General features: G+C 37.4%; 3 protein-coding genes across 4 annotated transcripts; 1 reads left to right on the forward strand and 2 right to left on the reverse strand.

The window, feature by feature from the left end:
* Positions 1-6,081: 6,081 nt before the first annotated feature.
* LOC115961320 lies at positions 6,082-7,320 on the forward strand. Its single transcript, XM_031080318.1, has one exon. The coding sequence runs from the start codon at positions 6,082-6,084 to the stop codon at positions 7,318-7,320; it is 1,239 nt and encodes a 412-aa protein (XP_030936178.1).
* Positions 7,321-8,269: 949 nt separating this feature from the next.
* On the reverse strand, positions 8,270-10,002 carry LOC115958994 (aspartyl protease AED3). The gene has a single exon (XM_031077275.1). It carries the CDS (start codon positions 9,799-9,801, stop codon positions 8,473-8,475), a length of 1,329 nt encoding a protein of 442 aa, XP_030933135.1. The 5' UTR covers positions 9,802-10,002; the 3' UTR covers positions 8,270-8,472.
* A 3,024-nt stretch (positions 10,003-13,026) lies between these two features.
* Positions 13,027-18,873, reverse strand: LOC115962232 (universal stress protein PHOS34). 2 transcript variants are annotated; one of them, XM_031081133.1, is made up of 5 exons: positions 18,460-18,873; positions 18,259-18,362; positions 17,713-17,831; positions 15,676-15,773; positions 13,027-13,398 (listed from the first exon to the last, which is right to left on the reverse strand). In XM_031081133.1, exons 1-4 carry the CDS (start codon positions 18,665-18,667, stop codon positions 15,689-15,691), a joined length of 516 nt encoding a protein of 171 aa, XP_030936993.1. In that variant the 5' UTR covers positions 18,668-18,873; the 3' UTR covers positions 13,027-13,398; positions 15,676-15,688. The 2 variants fall into 2 exon arrangements, with proteins under 2 accessions (XP_030936993.1, XP_030936992.1); XM_031081132.1 differs by having other exon boundaries at positions 13,027-13,379; positions 18,460-18,869.
* Positions 18,874-22,944: the final 4,071 nt, after the last annotated feature.

Consider the following 22,944-nt stretch of genomic DNA (forward strand, 5'->3'; position numbering starts at 1 on the left):
CTGAATGCCAACCACGGGTTTAGTAACCTCTTTAGGTGCCTCAGGATCCATATGCTGAGATATTTCTATCACATCCTGAGATTCTCCCTCTTTGAGCATTTTGCCAGGAGAGCCGCTGACCTGTAAGTCTTCCGACTAAGTGATTCCTTCCTCGAGTTGGTCACCCGTAGCCACAGAGCTAGAGGAAGTGGCCTCGCGGATGGCTGTAGGGTAGAACACGTTCTCCGCCTTCCACAGATCAGATGAAGCATCCACCCCAGCTCGCTTCAATGCCTCTTCCCAAACCTGAGAGCAATAAAACCTGCATACTCCAGGAATCTGGGCCTTAAGGGTGGCTTGGGTTTCAGCCACTCCTATATTATAACCATCATCCTCGGCCATTTCCTTGGCAGCCTCTGCCACATTCCTGGCGAACTCGGCCTCCTGCTTTGCCCTTAGGGCTTCATCACGGGCATATTCTGCCACCCCTTTCTCATGCTCGGTCATGGCCAACTGCTTATTTAAACCCTCGATCAGGTCTTTGGCTATTCGCAACTGATCCTCGGCTTCAAGTACGCACTTTGTTTGGTCCTCGGCCTGTTTTTAGGCGCTAGCTAGGCCTGCCGAGACGTTATCCCTCTCACGGATAGTTATTGTTAAATCAGCCTTGACTTTGGCAAGTTCATCCTCAGAGGCTTCGAGAGTCTTCGAAGCTGTTATGCGCTTCTTGCGTTCGTTCTCGGCTGCCTTACTCCTGTTATTCACCTCTTCCTCCATCCTATAGGTTGCCTGGAGAGCCTGGCAAGAGAAATGAGCGTGTAGTTAGTGACAAACCAGTGGCAAGAGTTAATAAAGTGTTAGGTTTCAAGAAATCTTACCATACCCAGGTACCTCTTAGTACTGAGGAAGACCTCCTGCATCCTCATCCTCCTCAGTTCATCCATGTCATTAGGGAGTAACATGGTTCTCCCTAATGCGTCCGCTACGTAGCCACCCTCGCCATCTCCAAGGTCCCTCATGGATGTCCTTTCCAGTAGTGGGCCCCCATGAAGCATTGGGGCAGGAAGCCATGCACTCGGTAAGGACTGGGCCTCAATCCCCTTTCCCTTGCCTTGAGAAGTTTGGACTTCAGTTTCTTTGCCCTTGCCCTGGTGTCCAATCTTCAGTTGTTTAGTGTGCGGAGCTTCATCCTTCTCCTTAGAAGGTTGGGATTTTCCCTCGTCCGTGACTTCTTTACCCTTGGGGCTCCTCTTTCTCTTTGAATCAGCGCCTTCAGGTCGAGGAGGCCGAGCTGGTTGGGAGGAAGCAGGAAGTTCGGGGCGGGTGGATTGTGGCCGTGACTTGGTGGAAGATGACCTGGTCTGGATAGTAGGGGGCCGAGGTGGTGGAGGAGAAGCATCGGTCTGTGGCATCCCCTGTGTATCCTTCCCAGGTTGGCCCTCAAGGAGTTGGAGAAGAGGGGTCAGGGGCTTTCTCTTGAGTCCCATCTCGGCTTGAAAAGAGGGGCCTACTGATGACAATTCCGCCTCGGGCAAGGCTGGGTCACCTATATCACCAAAAGGATCCTCGGATTGGAGGGCTAGGTCAAATACCTCAAAACCTTCCTCGGGCCGATCTGGCTCGCCTTCGTCCTCTGCTACTTGATGAGACGAGGAGGGGCCCGCCTGTGGGATGTTCTCGGGGACAGCTGGCTCCTGGGAGATTAAAAATCCCGTCTCAACCACTGTAATTTTCGGAAGCCAAGGACGGCAGGCGCTGATCACGTGCCTTGCGTCCGCAAATGACTTCTGAACAGGAGGGTACCCTAATATCTTGTGAGCAGCTCGGACTTGACCATCTCTGTCATTTACAAAAACTGCTGTTTGCAAAACGGTCTCCAAGTCCGCCCGGTTGACTAAATGAAAATGCCGTGTGAAGGCGTGTAGATCTACAAAAAGACAAACATGTATGCATGGTTAGTTACCGAACAAGAATTAGATTAGAATGGCGTAAAGGGTCATCCCCCTTCCATTCCCAGTACCCCACCTGGTTCTCCTTCTATTATGGGACATAGATCGCCATCGTGCCATTCCCCAGAGACGATAAGGAAATCCTTATTCAGTCCCTTGTTGGAGTCAGGGAGGCACTGGATTAACCGAACCCTTTCGTCCCTCGACTTCATGTAGTAGGTCTTCCCCTTCAATTTTTGGAGGTTATAGCACCAGTTCACGTCATGATGGGTCAGTCTTAGCCCCATCTTCTCATTTAAAGCGTCCACGCAACCCAGAATCCTAAAAACGTTGCCGGCGCACTGGGTGGGGGCTAAACGGAAATGTCTGAGGTAACCCCTCGTCATTGACCCCATAGGGATTCTCATACCTCCCTCTACAAAGGCGAGGACGGGAATTACAACCGCGCCCGTTTCCCTCTTATAGTGTCATTCCCCCATCTTACAGTGCTTCAGACTTACGTTGGGGGGAATCTTATAATCAACGATGAACTTATTCATCGCCTCTTCAGTATCGACTAATTTCCTCAGTCTCAATTTAGTCATCTTTGTGATTTACTAAACAAACCCGACCCGCGACGGGAAAGGAAAGGGAGCCAAAAAGAAATAAACCCAGAAAAGAAAAAGTACGAGTTAATGGAGGTAGGGAACTTACATAAGAGAAGAAGTACGCTTCGGACAGGCTTTATGTGCTTGAGATAGACTTGAATTTGGGCGGAAGTTCAGATGAACCCAGAATATACGCACTAAAGCTCTTAAGTGCAGAACTGAAGAGACGGATCCATCCCTAAAAAATCTTTTATACTTTCTAGGGTAACTGCACACCTTTTCCCGCCCAAAAAGACCAGAAGATCACCACCGTTCGATTTCCATCATACCGTAGAACGTGGAAAGCACAAAGCCGCCCGTATTTAATGAGGCCACGTTTCGCCTTCCAAGGGCTCTAGGAACGTGCCTTGGGCAGATGAAAAACCTCGGGAACCGATAGGTGACAAGGATTGACAAGCATTGGCAGATCTCTGATGTCATCAAAACCCTCATATCCGTCCGAGGAGATGGATAGCAGGATTTTGAGGGGCTATTGTGGGTCCGGGAAGTCTACAATCCGGCCCAAACTCTATCTGGGCCCAGGGCCCGTGCCGAGGAGGTCTTTTGCCGAGGACGAATAATCGATGGTCGGGGAGTCAAGGGGAATGGCTGAGAAATTACCCTGTCCTCGGCACTACAGAACCTCAATGAGAAGACCAACGTCTTGGTGAAGGCTATCCCCAAACAGCCCCCTGAAGGGGATGTGAGTGGAATGAGGCCCACAGGGAAGCAGGGTGTAAAATTGGATCAAGGAAAATGCGTCCCATCCACATTAAATACACCTACCAACGTCCAGATCCGATTAATGAGAAAAGACGTTTGGACGGTGTAAACTTCGATCTTCGCAACTAGTAGAAAGTAAGAGGGGACGGTTGATGGGATGGATACAGAAATAAACACCTGCCTGACCAACAAGTGGAGGGCTAGGATCAACCAAGACGGACTATATAATAAAAAGGTAGGTGCACCAAACAAGGGGCTGGGAAAAATGGCCAAAAACCAGAGCCTCCCAGCCCACCTCCAGGAGAAAAATTCGAGGGGTGAATATAACTTAACCATGCACGAACACTACGAAAAACCCACCGCCTGGTGACCAAGGCCTAACCTTTCAAGCCCACGCTCTACAAATGATATTGTTTGGGCCGTTTTACGTGCGAACCCAACACTATTGCGGTTCGTTACAAAATCGTGTCCCCACAAGTTGTAACTAGCTTGTAATTCCATGCATATGTATGGATACATTTAAAGATATGCAATAAGATGTATAATATAATTCTTATATATAATTTAAATACTATTGATAGTCATTTTTATATTTTATTAACTCTTTAAAAAAATTTGTAAGGATATTATTAGGTATAAAATGTAAATTGTCCTTTTTTTTCTTTTTTCTTTTTTGTATTATTGTGAAACACTTTTTTTTACAATTCATTTATTCTAGACTCTTTGATTTTTGTATTTAATAACTCACTTGGATGAATATTTATGATGTGGTCTCACATTTGATTCTAAAATTAAGAAATAAAACTCTTTAAGAATAAATAATTTATGACACATGGCGAAAATTGAAACTCTATTTTGGAATTCTAATATAAGTTCCTCTCAACTTTATCTATTATTATTATATATAGATTCAAGTAAAATCTTAACCAAAAAAAAAATATTGAATAGCGTATTTACTTATTTATAGGAGGTTGATAATAGCATAGTTATACTTAAATTGTAGCATCAAGTGTGCTAAATGCTAATTTTTTAGCATTTACCACACCAAACATCAAAATCACCCCTACATCAACATTTGGAACAATACATTTCTACTAAATATAAATGCATGTTACCATGTTCTATAACTTTTTTACTCTTTCTTTTCATTTTGTCTCTCCTCTCACATGTCATGTCTCTCACATTGTGGTTGAAATTTTTTTCTCTTTTCTTCTTTAACATGTGTTCTACTCTGTGTGGTTGAGTTTTTTTTTTTTTCAATAAAATTTTGATCTTATCTTAGGTTTTTTTATTGACGCTGTGTTAAAAGTAAGAGATGTGGTATAAGTAAATTGTAAAATTGTGTGTTAAAATAGATAAAATAACATTTTTGATTGATCAAAATAGCATTTTTTTTTAGCATAGTTGATGTTGATGCTCTAAGAAAGCAGTCGATTTTTTAAAAAAAAAAACCAAACAAACTAAGTACTAGTACTATGCAAGAAAAAGACCAAAACTGAAGAAACTGAAAAAAAATCATGGAGCTAAATCTAGGAGCCAACTATGTACTTAACTATAATAACTAATAACTTCAAATCAAATCTAGGATATGAAGTTGGAGGACACCCAAGTACGGATTGAGATCCGGTGCAATAACCCTAGCTATTGCACCATGCAATATGACATCAATGATTGAGATTAAAAGTTGCAAAAGTTACTTTTATTCTCAACCCTTAAATAAATAAATAAAATTTAACTCTCAAATTTTTACCATTTCACTTTTATACTTTATTTTTTCACCTTTCTCTCACACATCATGGTTAATTACATGATGTAATAGCCTTTAGCTAATGGGCCGGATCTTAATCCCCAGATATATCAAACCCTACCTTTTTAGTCAAAAACCAATGCCACCTCAAACTCGCTTAAGTTACAACTTACAACAAACGCTAAGCGCTTTCATAGGATCACAGAATTCCACTCCATGCATGAAAAAAGATACTATTAGAGAGCAAAATTAATAATAGCAAACATCTAGCAATTAATGGAAGGCCAAACTTTTTTCTCGTGGTACCAATGGTTTTGACAAATCAAATCTACTCATTCTCTTTAGAATCTCTCCTCCAATCTAGCACTCTCTCTCATAAATAATATTCAATTGTCTCCTCAATGATCTTATTCCCCAACAACCCCATTTCACCATTTTTTTTTTTTTAGTTTCCCTCTACAACCTTAAAAGAACTACCCAAAAAAAGAAAAGAAAACCAAATCAAAACCTCTCTCTCTACTGTATTCCTCCATGTTCCTTTGATTGGTGATGTATGTGTGTATGAAATTTAGTTATTTCTCACGCTAGCTTAGCTTAATTGATCTCAAAATGTATCGCTAAATAGTGTCAACATTGGAGATCATCATCATCGATCTGGGACACAAAATCAAGAAATGGAGGTACAGCGGATGAGACAGTTGATGTTATTGTGGTTTAATGTGCAAAGCACCCGTGTGGCCCTCGTGGGTGGAAATCACACCGCTGCTAGGTTTTGCACTCGCTAAGTTCTGTTTGACTCTCTCGCTTCCTCTCCTCTCTGCATAGCTCCCATTCTTTTCTCTCTTTTTTTCGTCGTAGCTCTCTTTCCCGTCTTTGATTCTGTCCCCCATCTCTGAATACATTGCTCATTTTGCCATAAAACTCGATATATATACAACAAAATCCTAATTTAGTTCACTGTTTTCTCAGTTTTTTTCGACAATTCCATTTTGAAAAAGCTGAAAAATAAGTTGTACTAAACGGGCATTCCGTCATTCAAGAATTTGTGAATATGACCATGGATGTAGCTCAAGTTGTCCACACCAAACACTCTAAGAAATACAAGCATTTGCCTATTGGGGGTAGCCTTGGAGTTTACCCTGACGCTCAATATTTGATCATTAGAGTCCCAAACTCCAAAATTTTGAGTCTTCTTGCTCGTGCTATGATTTTGGCATTGCTTATTGTTTCGTTCCCTAAGATAGGGGCGATTATTAGAGGACCCTCATTGTCCTCTTCACCAGAATTTGATGCTTCTGATGATATGATCAATCTTGAACTGTTGCCATTGATATTTCGTGATTTGACAAATGAAGGCCTTATGAAAGTGGGAGATAAGAAAGCTGTTTTCATAACCGATGGCAATGAGGAAACCATTCAAAGGTCTCGAATTCTAAACGACAATGAAATGGACTTCATCTTATTCAATGACTTAGGTCAACAAAACTCGATCCCAAGTGAAAGTTTCGATTTTGTTTTGCTATCAAACTATCCTGCTGCTTCAGAATTCATTGACAGGACTCTCAAGATTGGTGGCATTGTCACAGTTGAACTCAGAGAAAACCCCTCCGTTGCATTCCATAAGCCCTCAAATTACAAAATCGTTTACCTTAGGCAGTTCGACTCGACCATCATGGCCATGAGGAAAACAAGTCTTGTCGATCTTAACTCAGCTACACAAAGAAAGCTATTTGGGTATGCCTCGGAAGCAAAAAAAGCAGCACTTAAGAATCTCGAAGATGTTCTCCTCGAGCCACCACGTGCATCTTCAAAGAGATCGAGCAGGTACTTGAAAAAAACAAAGTACCTTCCTGATTTAATGGGTGACTCGCTCGAGAGCTATCCTCGACACGTGTTTATAGATGTTGGGTTGCCAGAGAAAGAAGGTGGCAGCGGAACAAGTTGGTTTGCGAAGCATTATCCAAGGAGGAACAAAGAGTTCGAGATGTACAAGATCAAGACCATGACAGAGGAATCTTCAGGCAAAGAGGTTTTGCAAATTGGGATGTCAGATTGGTTGAGAAAGAATGTGAAGGGTGAAGAGTACGTGGTCATGAAAGCAGAGGCTGAAGTAGTGGAAGAAATGGTGAAGAGCAAGGCTATAAGGTTGGTGGATGAGCTTTTCTTGGAGTGCAAGCCACAAGGACATGGTGGGAAAAAAGGAATTAGCAAGAGCAAGAGGGCTTATTGGGAGTGCTTAGCACTGTATGGAAGGTTGAGAGATGAAGGTGTTGCAGTGCACCAGTGGTGGGGTTGACAGAATTATTAACAATGTTTTCTTTGAGAAAAAGAGAGAGATGGTTGAGAGAGAAGACCATATTAAGCAAAAGGGTCTCTCCCTTTGATTTTGTTTTTTATGTTTTGTGTTTGTGTGTTTGGAGTTTGTTGGTTTGCGTTGGAGTACTTTTGGTTCTATCATTCTATGAATGTGTTGATGATCGTGAATATTATTGATGAAGAGGTTTCTCAAAAAAAAAAAAAAAAAAAAAATTGATGAAGAGATGTTGAGACTGTGGAGAGGAATGTTCTAAGTAAGAGTTGGAGAGATGTTCCATTTGTTGTCAGAAAATTTGGTGAATTCTTTATTATTTCCATATTTCTTGGTCATTGTTTTGAGAAATGCAAGGAAGTTTCAAACTTTCTTATATTTGATACTCAAATGTATAATAATCTTATAAGTTCTAACTACTCTAAAATAATACTTAGTTATATTGTATTGTGTGGATTTAATTTGAATTTGTTCAAGCACTTATGTAGGATTTAAATTTTTGTGCGTTTGGTAGTTTTAGCTAAACTTATTTACTGTTAGTTTGTTAGAATGTGAGACAAAAACTGATTTAAGTAAATAAGTTAACATGTTTTGTTTTACTTAACATTGTTAATGTCGAGTTTTACTTAAAAATATACATAAAACTTAATTTTGAAGATATCGAATTTTATGCAAAAAAATTGAGTTCCAAAATTTTACATTTTACTAAATGCTTTGAAAAAATGAGTATTTTACTATATACTTTAAAAATAAAGGGCATTTAGCCATTATTTCCCACAAAATTAGTTGTAAATTTGTAACAACACCCTTTGTACTTTATACTTGTAGTTCAAATTCTAAACCTAATTCCCTATGCCTAGTATCTATCTTTAAAAGAGGAAAAACAAAAAACAAAACAATGCAAACCAAATACTCCAATTTGTTCATTTGTTGTAAATTGTAATAAAGCATAGCCATAAAATACGACCATCACACATCCTCATTATCCTCATTATTTACTTTACAAACTATTTAGCATTAAGCCACAATCTATGTGACATGAAATACAAATAAATAAAATAAAAAAAAAGGCACAATCTAAGCAAAGCAAAGCAAAGCAAACCAGCTTTTATGCCCAACTTGAGCTAAGCCTAAAAGCTACTAGTTACAAAGCTCACGTGCAATTCCCACACGAGAATTCGCAACATCAAACAAAATCCGAAGGTTCTGTTGCTGATAATTGGCTATAACATTCAACACCGAGTTCACATTATTGGGTGCCGCAGCCATAGCCAAACAAGCCAAATTCCCAGAACTACTATGAATCAAGCTGTTCTCCGTTGGCAATTTCAAGTCCAAGCCCGTGAAATGAAAAGTCACTATTGGTGCCTCAGCTTCACTTGTTGAAGCAAAGCACGTATCAAACACACCCAGGTTCGAAAATGGACCCTTCACTTGTTTTCTAAACTGGTCTCTAATTGCCTCGTAAGCGGGTTGGACGAAGCGGGTCACAACCGTACCCGAATCTATTACGGTTCCGGATCCAGTGTTGGGATTGAATGCTAGAAACTCTGGGGCTATGGGGACCAAAACTCTGCCAATGCTCACTCCTGTGAGGTTCACAAAGTACAAAGACGGGCGGTGCGGGTTGTTTAAAAGTGGGGTGGTCCGGATTTTACTGGGTTGACCCAATGGACCCAGTTTGAGTGACCCGGAAAAGTAGTAGGATTTGAAACTGGGTAGGCAATATGAGAACAAACCCGAGTAGAGTGACCCGGATTGTGATAACAAAGACAAGGGCCCACGACCCAGACCCAATAACCCTTGGGTCGGAATTGACCCGCCAGAGACAGCATTGATGCAACCAAAAGCGTAATTTGGAACAACATCATTGGCTAACGTTAATGAGTCTTGTACAAGTGTAGCTGAGAAAGATGAATCTCCACCGTAGGTTTGATTAAACAGACATTGATCAGTGGGCCCACCGCTTACACATGATGTGGAAACTCCACGTAGATGAGAGCATTGGGGCTTAGAGCAATCCAACGGTGTGTAGCTAGAGGAAGTATTGGGTGTGAACATGGTGTTGGAACATCCGGCGCACCCGGAACATGGGACCCAAGCTGCGTCATTGCTTGTGTCTAAAACCATGTACATGAGTTGGCCAGGTGAGCCTAGTTTGGCTCGAACCACATAGTTGTTAATGTTAAAGAGTCTCTGACCTGAGCCTATTGGGACTGAGCTGGTCTTTTTTTTGGCTACTAAGCTTGACAAATACATGACCCTTTCTGGGTCATTGGTCGAAGCCATGTCCATGATTGTGTTGACCCATGACTCAATCTTTGGTGGTTTGAAAGGTGAGCATTTGCTATAGATGGGAATGACCGAGAGGTCATTGCCATTGGATTGTGAATCACAGGGATCTAGAGCTTTTGTGGTAGAGATAAGAAGAGCAAAGAACAACACCAACATGGAAGTTCTCAAGTCCATGGCTTGGTATTTGGACTAAGAGAGATAGTAATAGAAAGATCTTAATGTGATTGTGTTGTGTGCATGGGGAATGGGATAGCATAGGACTATATATACAAGAAGTTAAGGGGTTGAAACTACGTAAATAACCTTGTAATTATTGGTGTGAGATTATGAATTGGTTAGTTTCAGGTAGGAGAATTATGGAACATCATGAGGTCTAATCATGCAACATTTAGCTAGGCTCTAAGAATAGGCCGCAAAGTAATAGCTATGTGTTGCGGTTCATAATAAAGAAGGCACAAGTTGGAGTGGAACTGTGGCTAAAAGACAAAGCTGGAAGCTCTATTGGTATTTAATAAACGAGGAGCTAAAAAGCCTAGAACAAAATAAATAATTTTTTTTGTGGGTTCTAAACAGCGTGGCTATAGATATAATTGTCCAAAGAAAGTGGTTATCTTGTAGAACATCTATCCTAAGACATGTTTGGCCCTTCTGATCTGCGTGAATCACGAAAGTGCCACTTAGAGATCCGCTTCCTACTAAGCTCGAAATTATAAAGTAAGCAAATTGGGGGTATTGTTTAGCATTTTCTCATTTTCAAAGTTTTGGCCTTTTTTTCATAAGTTAGATACAAAGACTTCTACTTATAAAGAGAATAAAAAAAAAAAAAGTTATTTTGACTACAAAAATTTGAGGGTTAAGTTTTCTACGTCTCGATTCACAATCTTTTATGCTAGATTTTGCTAAGAATTGATTCTAACTAAACAAAATTATCGGGTGACTGAACTAACAAGCACAAGGCCACTAGCCATCTATGGTGTGTTTGAACTCTGAATTGAAAAAAATTGTTCGATTTAGGTCAATCACTTACATTAAAGAAAAGAAAACATTTTAGGGAAGTTTTGGCCTATTACATCTGTATTTATTATTTTGTAACAACCGTCAATTTTACGTTCAACACTAAAAGACAACGTTATTCATTAATATTCTCAAAAATATCGTAAACTCATGTCCTCCCAATCGAATCGTGAACTTCTCCACTTCTATAGGAAATTGTTTACCAAATTTCACCAACAAAAACCTATTATATAGACTGAAAAGTATTCTCTTCCTAACTAGAATTGTCACTCTATAATATTTCTACTGATTACTAAATAACCCTTGAAGGACAAATGGCCAACCCATTGTTTGATACTCGACCTAAAAAGTAGATTGTTTGTTCCTTGCAAGTCCTACATTATAGTAAATTTGTGATTCCTTTTCTCCAGTCTCCTAACTACAAAAACTATTTTGAATTACCTCTATAAGTTAAAACTGTCTTGTGATTGATTCAACTATTCAAAGTGCTTAAGAAAACAAAGTCAACAAGCTAGCATTAGGGACAGTGTCATTAGTGAAATTATTAGATAATTGAAGGATACTATCATAAACATGACATGAGGAAGACGAATGAGTTTCATTGTTTTGGTCTCAAGCCGCTCGTGACTACTTTAGTTTTCTTTACAGAAAAATGACAGCACTAAATTTTTGTCCTTTACTTGGATCGAGTACAAGACACGGTCGGTCACGGACTCACAAAGATTTCCCTTCTAGCCATGGCCCCAGCTTCTGTAAAATCTGCATTTCCAGTTGTCCTTGGTGTTATCAAGATGTATGATACATCCAGATCTGAACCTGATATGGAATAAGTTGTACATTAGCTTAGTTGTTTATAGCTCTCTAAACTGAACATTTCACTGAAATAAGTACACAAATTGTACTGACTGCCCCTCGGAAGAAAGATTCTAGCCTCTGATAATGCACCTAAATCATGTGGTCTATTTGCATTTTGCTAAGCTGATATTTTGAGTTTTCTTGGATGAAGCAGCTGATATATTTTAGTTTTACATTACTGAAGAAAAAAAAAAAAAAAAAAAAAAGGGGTAACATATTACGGCCGGTTAATGGGTATCTTTAGAGCATCCATTAATCAACCACTTTTAAAAAACTTTTTATGGAAAATTGAAAATGTCGTAAAAAAAAAAAAAAATATATATATATATATATATATATAAGATTTTACTAATGTATGCCCTAAGGCCACACAATAATTAATCATTTTTGGAAATATTTTCTTGAGAATTGAAAAGTATGGACAGCTTTTTCAATTTCCGAGAAAATGTTTCTAAAAATGGATGGTTTAATATGTGCCCTAAGGGCACACATTAACCAGACCCATATATGTATTAGTTACTTTTTTTTCATTTTTTTCATAAAATAATAATTTTTTTTTTCTAAAATAGTGCTCTAAGAGCATCCGATGGTAGAATCCTATAACCAAAAGCACTCCTACATTGACAAATAACAACCCTAAAGCCTAAAGGATACAAAATATTCCTCTTCTGCATCATGTTATGCTATTACAAGACATTATTTCATCTTTCAAAAACACCCAAAAACTTTGCTTTCCATATTAAAGAGAACTGGTGCAGAAGTCCTATTTACCCAAAAAGGGCACATAGCAATTAATCCAAGGAAAATCACTTCTACTTGTGGTGAAAAGACAACATTGCAAACAGAGATACTAATGAATAAAAACTGGAAACTCACCAACTCAACTCCTCAATGATTTAAATGACAGTCCCCACCACACTCACGAGGTTTCACTGTTCAGTCATATGATATTGGAATTGCAAATTGTCGACAAGCCTGGTGGAGCAAAATATTGCCACACCCATCTAATCCACCCAACAATGGACCAGAGGATCTAAGAACTAAGAACATATTGGTACCACACAACCATTGATCTGTGATATTAATTCTTAACACATTAAAAATCTCCTCAAGATACTTCGAGTATAAGGGTATTGCTTTAGCATTATCCTAAGCATCACACCCCCACCAATGCAGCTGCCAGAACCTGCATTGTGCTTTCACCACATCAAGTACCAACAATTTCTATATATATAAAAAAATTAATTTCTAACATATATTATGTATGAGAAATTGAGAATGCCTTGTCCATCTAATTAATAGAGCAGAATTTCACTTGAACCAAGGCAGGTCAAGACAAAACCAGAAAAAATAGCACCAGACGAAGTCAACACAGCTTCACTCAGATGTGAAAAGCATAAAAGATGAACGTAAGCAGACAAAGTCTTCAAGCCACTGTAAAAGGGTAGTGTTACAATGAGCTATGACCATATCTGTAATTGCCAACAGACATTTGTTTCAGAAAGCAAAACTAAAAATAAACACAAGCTGTTGTCAAAAGAGAAACTAAGGGTAAAAGAAAATCAATTTATTTAGAACAAATATCAATAAAACACCCACCCAATGTAGCATATGAATAAAATTAAAGTTACATGTTGATACACAAAGATTTACAATTTTACAACAACAACAACAATAGCTGCACAAAATATACGATGATGCCATATATGCAACTTTCTTCACCAAACCAGCTTGCAAAGGATGTGAAGAGTGATTGTACAGCATTAGCATCCCCAACTGCAACAACTAGGAACTCAAATGCACTGCATAAGTACAACATTATCTTGGTTCTTGGATCTCCATCAGCATCAACACAAGATGAGAACGGGTATTAAAAACCTAAGCTGCAGCACAGATCCAATTCTATTGAATGAGTTCAACAAAAAATAGATACAACCAACTTAGTTTCAAAATTAGGGATGCCAAGTCAGCATTAGAAATATAAAGTAGCCAGCGCATAAAAAGGGCTGTTCTTCACTCCTCTCATTTTTATCAAACATTATGCTTCTCATTGAGTCTCCAATTAAATTTAAGCCATATTATCACTCCATAAATTCTAAAAATTGCATGTCTCCTTTCATGTCCCTTGCCATATCCCATCAAAAAGCCCCAAGTTTGAAAGTAAGAGCAACACAACCTATATATTTCAAATTACAACACAAAAAGGATCCTACTGTGGCCTCTTATTAAGCCAATCCATCTGAATGTCGGGTCAGACACTAGAACCCTCAATTCATTCAGCCTTTCCAGGATTGAGACTGTAGTCGATGGAATTTTTATTTTTTTAATTATTTTTTTTAGCAGCTCTACAGAAACCTTCCATACTTCCATGGTTGAGATCAAGGTTTTGGAGACCAACAAAGAATGGGGTATTTGAGGTTCATTCATATTATAACGCCCATAGGGGGCACAACAAACCATTCTTTTCCATGGAAAAGCATACAGGGTGCTAGGGTCCCATGAAAGGCTGCCTTTTTTGGCAAGAAAAGCAATGTTGGGGAGATATTAACAATTGAACTTTGTAAGAGGCATTTATTGATAATTGATTGGTGTTTTTGCATGTGTAAGAGAAGCAGGATTGACCAGCTTTTGCTTCATTGTTCAGTCGCAATAGATATCTAGTCCTTTGTTTTTTGCTTTGTTTGGGACAGTTTGGGTGGTGCCAATATCTATGATTAAGCTCCTGGAATGTTGGCAATGACAATTCCATCAGCATAGGGTTTGCTAAATTTAGCAAATTATTGCTTTATGTGTTATGTCAACCCTTAGGCGTGAAAGAAATAGGACAACTTTTGATGGTGTTGAGCTATTTTGTAATCAAAGAGCTCCTTTTGAGGTCCTTTTATGTTGGATGTTCTTGGGTAGCATCCCCTCGATGTCATTTGTTAATTTTATACTCTTTTTTTCGTGATTGTCTTCTTTAGAAAAAGATAGAAAGAATCACCTCTCATAGGTAATCTTCCTTTTTCTTTTCAAATAGAATTTATTTACTTTAATATATATGCCTGCACTTGTGTGTGCGCTTGCACAAATAACGCAATGCATTGATGTAGGTCTGATTTGCTTGCTTCTACCCTTTAGAAAAAATGTCACATTTAGCAGATACTTTATCTAGTCAATCTGCAGCAGCTAATTGGTTAATTCAAAAGATGACTGCAAAAAATGTGTATCATCATCATAACTAAAGGTCTTCTATAAAGAGAGAACTGTTCTTACTAAGTAGGCGCTGACCATGTGTCAGACCTAGGAGAACTGCCTACAGGAGGAATCCACTGGCTCACTAAATGAACCTACATGTGTGTAGGTCCATAAGGAACCAAGGACTATGTAAGGTAGACACGGCTATAAATAAAGCATTAAAAAAATATGTAGAATATAATAAAAATAAGAAATGGGAAATTGTTATTTAGTAAACAAGATTCAGTGCACAACCCATTGCGAAATAACATTGCAATGTGTTCTGTGCAGCTGAAATGAATTCAACAGTCAGAACATCTTGATAAACAAAGCTGAAACAAATGGACCAGGAATTAATTGCTGAAAATAATAGCAACAACAATTGAAAATTTTTGGGGGGAAAATTTTTTATTCATCATGCACAAATCTGAACCAATTCAATTCATCTCTTTGATCAAATATATCAGTTGCAACTTGCAACTATTCATTTTAGGTAGGGAAGCCACAATGCTACAGTAGCATAAACAAAGTTCATTTTTAATCGTTGAGCTAGCAAACAATAAAATATTCAAAAATATCCTAAATAGATCCAGCTATATAGAAACACAAACTAAGCATGCTTTCCCAAACAAAATGAGAACATGAGTACAGCATTTATGAACTTGGTTTACAGAAAATTATGGCCAGAAATGGAGGTTCACCAAGACATTTGTTAAATCTCAAAGCAGCATAGAAGACCTCAAGAACGCAGCCATGTGCCCCATATGCAAAATGCTTCAACAGTAAGACTTATATTGAAATAAAGGATCATGAGCAACATAGACATGGGTAAGACAAGATACATAGAGGAAAACATTGTCAGGACTAAAAATAATTGACAAATAGGTCCTAGACAATCTAGACCAAAACTAAAAACAATAAAATTTTCTGGAACTTCTCACAGCATAGTACTGAGATTCATACCTAGCTTAGCTAGTCAGGCAGTCTCCTTGCCCTTGATTATGATAATTGGGCATTGTGCATGGCAGGTGCAATAGTTGCTTACACTTCCCAAGAACATCCTGTGAACATACATTGAGTTTCACCAATTTTAGCATACACATTAGGATGTACACCATCTTCTTCATCTTATCAAATCCCTCAAACCCATAATACAAGACAAAATTTGTCATATTGTTTCATATGCAGATAAATAATGAGGAGAGAAAATGTACAGAAAAACAATGTATGCAACTAATATCAAGGCAGACATATGGCTACTTCAGAGATTGCAACGCGGTACCTTCCCCATAGGCCTTATGTTTGTATCAAGATCCATTGTGGAATGTTCGGCTATTAGCCAATTACAGAGAAATTGATTCACTTAAAGTTGGTGGAAGAGGAAGCTAGGCAAGGAAAAGGGAGGGATCCCTCGGCTCTCCCTTTAGGCCCACCATTATTGTTTCCTCCCAATAAGGAGGCTAAAGACTTGTAAACAAGACATTAAATTTACAATAATTATTTGGACAATATCTTTTTTTTCATCATTTTCTACCGCAGGCAACCAAACACTTGGAGGGAAACTATTCCTCCTTGCCTTCCTTTCCTTCTCTCTTTGTCCCTTCCATTTCCTTTCCCTTCACCATCTATGCAATCTAACCTAGTTTGAATGGTATGAAAGGAGGAAGTAGACAGGAGGAACTATCTCTCTATGCATGCATTCAGCTGAACCATTGAAGAGAGAAAGGAAAACAAGTGGTGGCCCCAAATAGAATAAAATATGCAAAAACACGTCTCTCACAATCCTTTCTTTCCATCCCGCTTCCTAGTAGCAAAAAGTATGTGCAACATGTATATACAATGCTCCTCTTACATGTATGTGAGACCCACATACTTCAACCCTTCATGCATGTGACATCGATGTTGCATATATCTGTTGCACAATATACCACCCCTACAGGTAGGAAGGGAAGGATAGGAACACCTTCCATGCTCAGTCTCTCCTTCCACTTCCATCCAACTAAATGAAACAGTCCATCCTTTCCACTTCAAGAATATTCTTGGCTCCAACATGTTCAGAATTTTTTTTTTTTTCTTATAGGTAATAAAGTTTTATAGGGAAAAAAAATAAATAAATACATTAGGTACATTGGAAGTATACAAGATGTATAACTCAGCTAATCTCAAAATGGATGGCTATGGTTACACTCATTAAGGCAATCCAATTTGTTGCTCTCTTGTGCAGGCACCAGCCCTGCCAAGGAGTTCTGTCTACTCCTCAAGCCACTTTGCCTCCAAAATCATACCATCTTCACTAGACCTAACTCATTAGATTGATCCCACATGGTATTCGCTAATATTGATTGCATGGCATTGCACTAAAAAGGGGGCAAAAGTGAAGAACAAAACAGAGAACTACTGGCACGTACACTTTTTAAGTTGCAAGAACACTGCACAGTGAGAAGGCAAATGATAGAAAGGTGGATCCCAGGTGAATCCCAAAAATCAGTAGGTGAAATAAATACGCATCACATGTTTAAAATCCTTTTTTCTTTTTCTTTTTTGAGTTCCAATAAACAATAAGTCTATACAATGATGTAATGCATATGAAAATAGCACTACAAACCAATTAGTACCCTCCAAAGTGGCCTCATACACTTGCTAAAAGACAGGATTGTTATGTCTAATCTTAATTTGTAAGATTTTCATCCCAAAAAAAAAAAAAAAAAAAAAAAAAAACCTTAACTTGTAAGATACGGCACTAAACAAGCATTTGTAACATGACAATCGATAACAATCGTGAGAGTCAATGGACCAGAATAATAATCACTTTATGACTTGTAAGCTTTCTAGATAATGGTCCAGACATTCAATGTGAACTAAGTTCAAGGCTAAGAATCAATTAGGTACCGCCAGCAGTTTGGTCTAAATTTACGAGAAAAAACTACTAACTTCCAAGAAACGATGACTAACTTACCATTAGTCCGAGACAACAGACTATTAAATAACACAGAAATTTACCTTTTAATAGGGCCAAGAGCACGGGACCCCATCACAAGTAAATCCGCCGGCAAATTCTCAACAACTTCACAGATCTTCTCTTTTGGATCACCAACAACTACATGTGTTTTGACATTTATCTGCGCGTAAAAGAACAAAAAATTTTCCAATTACAAATTAGGTGAAGCAAACTATATGACAATAGGATCTTAGAGAAAGCATATACTCCCCGAATTCAGATTCTCTCCACTTTAAAATACTACTATTTCTCAAAATAACCATCCAATACCCTCTAGTCCTATCCACAAGTCAAAATGCTAACGTGTACACAACTATATTAATATGACCTAATGAGTTCTTCAGCCACCAAAATGGAAACAGAAAAATGCACTCATTAGTACACACGATTTGTTCCAGTTAACTCAACTGATTAAGTCTCTTATCGTGGAATTAGGTACTAGATTCAAATCCCTATTTGTTCCTTAAACTACACATAACATCCAAAATTCAAGAACATATAATTACAACGCGAATTTTGCAAAACTTAGATTACCAATTTATACTTACATTTTTTTGGGAGCAAATTCGCAAAGCGTGGTCCAGAATCGCCTCAGTGATTCGTCTCTGGTGAGCTTCAATAGCAGCAGTGAACGCAGGCACTTCCAAATCGCCTAATTATGTATGTAATTAAGAAATTAACATTTCGTTGGTAATTAATCATTTCAGTGATTAATAATAAAACGGCGCCGTGTTAATGCTATACTTAACTGGGGCCACCGAAGGGGATTGAACCAGGATTGAGGCCAGCGGCGATGGACGGCGGAGATTGAACGTGGAGGACAACGAAGGAGCCGGCGGTGGTGGAATCGTCCGTAGGGGATCGGAGCTGGAGGTTATCGAGGGCCCATCTTAAAGCGTTCATGCTCTCCTCGCTTCCATCGACGGCCACGATCACGCAGCTTAAATTTCCGGACATGGTTTTTTGTTGACTTTTTTTTTTAGGCTAGCGAGTGTAGCAAGATGGTTTCGCTTTGCTTTTGATATTTAGTTTTTTTTTTTTTTTTGGGTTTCTTTTCCATTTGTGCTAAAAGCGCGTGCATGGTTATCTACGGCGCCGTTTCAGAGGACTGACGGTTTAGTGGTTTACAGCTTTTCAGACTAGCGCCGTTTGGATGATTTTGTGTTTAGATTGGCGGGTTGTGTACGGGGGGACTTGTTTAGGGCGGTTCGAATTGCCATATGCCACGTTGCATGTGCTGATGAGCGACGTTTTTTTTTTTTTTTTTTTTTTTTTCATTATTTACGGGATATAAATTGTAGTTTAATATAATTTAAGTGTATATATATATATATATATATATGTGTGTGTGTGAAACTCTTTTTTAAAAACTTGAACCTTAATTCTGATCGTCGTACCAAGGGTGTGCAGTGGTAATATTTATTCTTAGAGTAATATTGAACCACGTAAATAACACAATTTTTATCACAATCTGCCACATAATAAAATGAGAAGTTACTAGTCTAAAAAGGAGAAACACCAATTTCACAACAAATGTTAGATAGCAATGGGTTATAATTAACTCGATTGATAAATTTTCTTATTATCAAATAAGAAATTTGGAATTCGATCACTGTCTATACCAAAAAATCATACCTACCACCATCTAGAGTTTGTTATATAATTATAATCAAAATATTGTAAATGTAATATTTCTCATCTAAAATGTGTTTGGTACCTTTAAAAAATATGTTTCTGAATAAGAACATTAAGCTAAGTGTAAGACATCTCTGCCTTGAGGGAACATAAATTAACCTCCTAAATAGAGATAAAAATAAGGCCGGGTAGAATTGAATCCTGGGTCTCTCATCACACCCATTCTCTTTTTTGAGTGGAAAAAAGGTACGCAATGTAGGGAGTAAGATAGGTAGTCATCCGGGACAGATGAGGATTTTGTCATTGAGGGTAAGTCGTGATCTAAAGAATTTTAACCATTCAAAAATGATATGTTCTAAAATTTAAAACTAAATTGATATATAAATAAAGAAATAATAAACCAGCATTTATTTTATATTCAAAAATACATACAAAATAATTGTTCTTAATACGTTTCAACTCAACGAGTTATGATTTGTCAATATGAAATTTGACGTTTTTCAAATCTCAACAATCATATGTGATCAATTCGGTAATAATTTTTATAGCAATTTCCCTTTCAATATACAAAAATCAAAGGGCCCATTATATAATCATCTTCCATTTTGATAGTTTTGTCAATGATTAAGGATAAAAGTGCCCATTTCGTTGCAGTATAAACTACAAGAGTAAGTATAAGTACAACTATTCTATAAGCAAATAGGTAGACTAATAACTTTTTGGGTTTTAAAAACAACCATAGTTACAATTATAAATATTTGAAAATTTTGTTAAGTTTGAAAGTTGAGGTATATTATGCTGGCAATGATGAAGCAAGATTTTTTTTTTTTTCATTTCTAACTTTCTTCTAATTTGTCAACAGTAAATGTTTATGCCTATGAATTCAAAATGACTTATTAAATAGAGAGCGTGATAGATAAAAATGTGTAGTTTGCATAAGAGAGGATGGTAAAGTCTCTCATGCTTGGACAGGTCACAGACCAAGGTAATCCAATCCAAGCATGGGAGAAAATGACAAGGCTTTTTTTTTATGTGAAAAATGTTGGTATGGTGGGATTCCCTTGAGTAATCTTTGAAGGAGACGTGAAATTGGTCACGTCCTCATTAGTGTCCAAATAGTAAGTTGTTAGGATTAATGCCCTAAAATCCTATTATATGCCATGTATGACATCATGTATGACATTATGTTCTATATAATAAACTTGTTTTATTATTATCTAAAATAATGATAACATGAATGTTTGGATATTATCATATAGTCTTTGAAATGCATAGTATGTGATTTATGTGATTTAGTCACGGAAACTATAAATCACAAGTTATTTGTAAACTCAAAATCTTAGTTCGTAGTCAATGATGAAATTGGGCATTTCATCTGCGAAAACTATAACATATCAATTAAGATGATTTATCTTGATCATGGAAGTGGAAATTTCTAGTTGATATGTTTTTTATTTTTTAAGTGTATAAAACATTTTGAATTGGACCGCTATGTAATTTATTATTCTATCAACAACTGTCAAACGAATAATAAATCTCACGACTTCTTATTTACATAGACTTTCAATCCTGAGGGAATAGTGAACCTGATCATGAAATGTGAGTTGCTTTAATATATCAGAAGTAAGATCTAGACAAACGATCAAAACCTTAGTATGTTGGGCAACCACATGTAATGTTGAAAGAACACATATTCTCAAGATGAAATTCATAGCCTCTTTATAGAGATATAAAATATTCTCTTGAAATAAGTTTAATGGGTTTGGTTATTCAAAGTGTTAGACCTAACCACTTTAGTAAAGAGTTACTAAAGTTTTATATTTTATGAAATTAAATTTCATAAAATATATATATAAATAACTTAAAGAATTAAACCGGGTACTCAAGGATCAAGAGGTAGTGATTTACAAAGTGACAGTTACACATTATGATTTTGTATTATTACGAATATTTTCATGAAGGGGTTGAATGTTTAATAAAGTCACGGGATATAATTTATTAATAAGGCCTAGAATGCAATTATATTTATATAGTGGTATTAAATGTAATTAATGGTAACTTTGGGCTTGTCAAGAGTTGACAGATAAGTCCAAAGCTCATTGGAGCTATAACTTTATTTGTCCCTTTTGGTCCCACTCCAAGCCACACACACACACTAAAGCCCAATTGTGTTGGCCCAAAAGGCTAACCCAATTAGATAATCAATTATTTATTTAATAAAAGTTATTAAATAAATATAACTGCCAATTACAGAAAAAGTCGTGTAATTGAAAAGGAGAAAGAATAAGAGCTCTTCTATAAGGAGACACTTGATTATTCTCTTGAAAGATCGCATATAGAACTGATTGAAAGACCACACATCTTGGACACATTGTGGAATTGGAGTGAAGATTAAAAGGCATCTCAAGCCCAATTTTCATTTGTTTTGAATTTCACTGCATTAAGGTACCCTCTCTCATTCTTTATTTCCAAAACTCAGATGTTACATGCTATCTCACATGAATGAAGTAGATCTGTTCATATTCCGCTGCGTGTTTTTGTATGAGATACAAAAACGCTTTTTTTCCATGTGTTTTTCCAACAATTGGTATCAGAGCAGCCTTCAATCTCATGTTTGCATAACGTGTTGAGTGAGTTTTAGAATCAAAGAAAACTGGTTTCATGTTTTTGAAAATTCTGCAATAGATTTTTTTGCATTTTTTTTTTTTTTTTAGTTTTAGAACTATGGTTTGATAAAACTGATATTGATGTTATGATGTTGTTTAAGTTTGATTTTTCAACCATGCCATATTGAACTTTAAGACTATAGCATTAATGAAATTCAGTTTTGATCTCAATCTCATTCTAATATGATCAAGAAATTATGTTTTGTTCAAGTGAAATGTCAAAAAAATGTTACCAAAAAATCTAAAAATATTCAGTTTCATGAGTTTCTACTGATTAAGAATTCATTTCAATCGACCGGATTTGTCTTTCGGTCGATCGAACAAGAATCAAGAATCAATCGAGTCATCCAGAAACTTAATAATGAATTTCTTCAGTTTTTCGATCGATCGAGAATTCCTTTCAATCAATCGGATTTGCCTTTCGATCGATCGAATGAAAATCAAGAGTCGATTGAGTCATCCATAAACTTTGAAATGGATTTATTGAATATTTCGATCAATTGAGAAATACCTTCGACCGATCAAATGAACTGTTTTTTGAAATTTCACTAAGTGTTAAAACATAGATAAAGTGCAAAGCTGTGTGTGATAAGATTACACATGTTTTCCAAATAAAAACCTTTCTTTTAAAATTTCTAGTGGGAGAGAGATTCAAGGGTTGACTCTCACAGCCTCCATTATCAGTTCATAGTAGTGTGAAGTAGGCACCTTGTCTTGGCCTCGAGCTTTGCATTCCATGCGGAGGGTGTTTATTTCATGGTACTACAAGATTGAACTTCCAGGTTTATAGTGGTGTGAGCAAACACCTCATCTTGACCTCGAGCCTTGTGTTCCATGCGTAGGGTGTTTTGTATCATAGTACTACTAGACCAAACTTTTGTTGGTAGATAATATGTGGTTACACATGACTCTAGGTAATGGTGTACACTAGAC

Source organism: Quercus lobata, chromosome 9 (assembly GCF_001633185.2).
Source record: "Quercus lobata isolate SW786 chromosome 9, ValleyOak3.0 Primary Assembly, whole genome shotgun sequence".
NCBI classification, from domain to species: domain Eukaryota; kingdom Viridiplantae; phylum Streptophyta; class Magnoliopsida; order Fagales; family Fagaceae; genus Quercus; species Quercus lobata.

Bases quoted from the DNA above. Each gene is read 5' to 3' on its own strand.
- LOC115958994 (XM_031077275.1), bottom strand. From the start codon at position 9,801: ATGGACTTGAGAACTTCCATGTTGGTGTTGTTCTTTGCTCTTCTTATC.
- LOC115961320 (XM_031080318.1), top strand. From the start codon at position 6,082: ATGGATGTAGCTCAAGTTGTCCACACCAAACACTCTAAGAAATACAAG.
- LOC115962232 (XM_031081133.1), bottom strand. From the start codon at position 18,667: ATGTCCGGAAATTTAAGCTGCGTGATCGTGGCCGTCGATGGAAGCGAG. The intron at 18,363-18,459 runs GTTAAGTATAGC...ATACATAATTAG, and splicing joins AATCCCCTTCGGTGGCCCCA to GCGATTTGGAAGTGCCTGCG. The intron at 15,774-17,712 runs GTAAATTTCTGT...GTATGTTCACAG, and splicing joins GCTCTTGGCCCTATTAAAAG to GATGTTCTTGGGAAGTGTAA.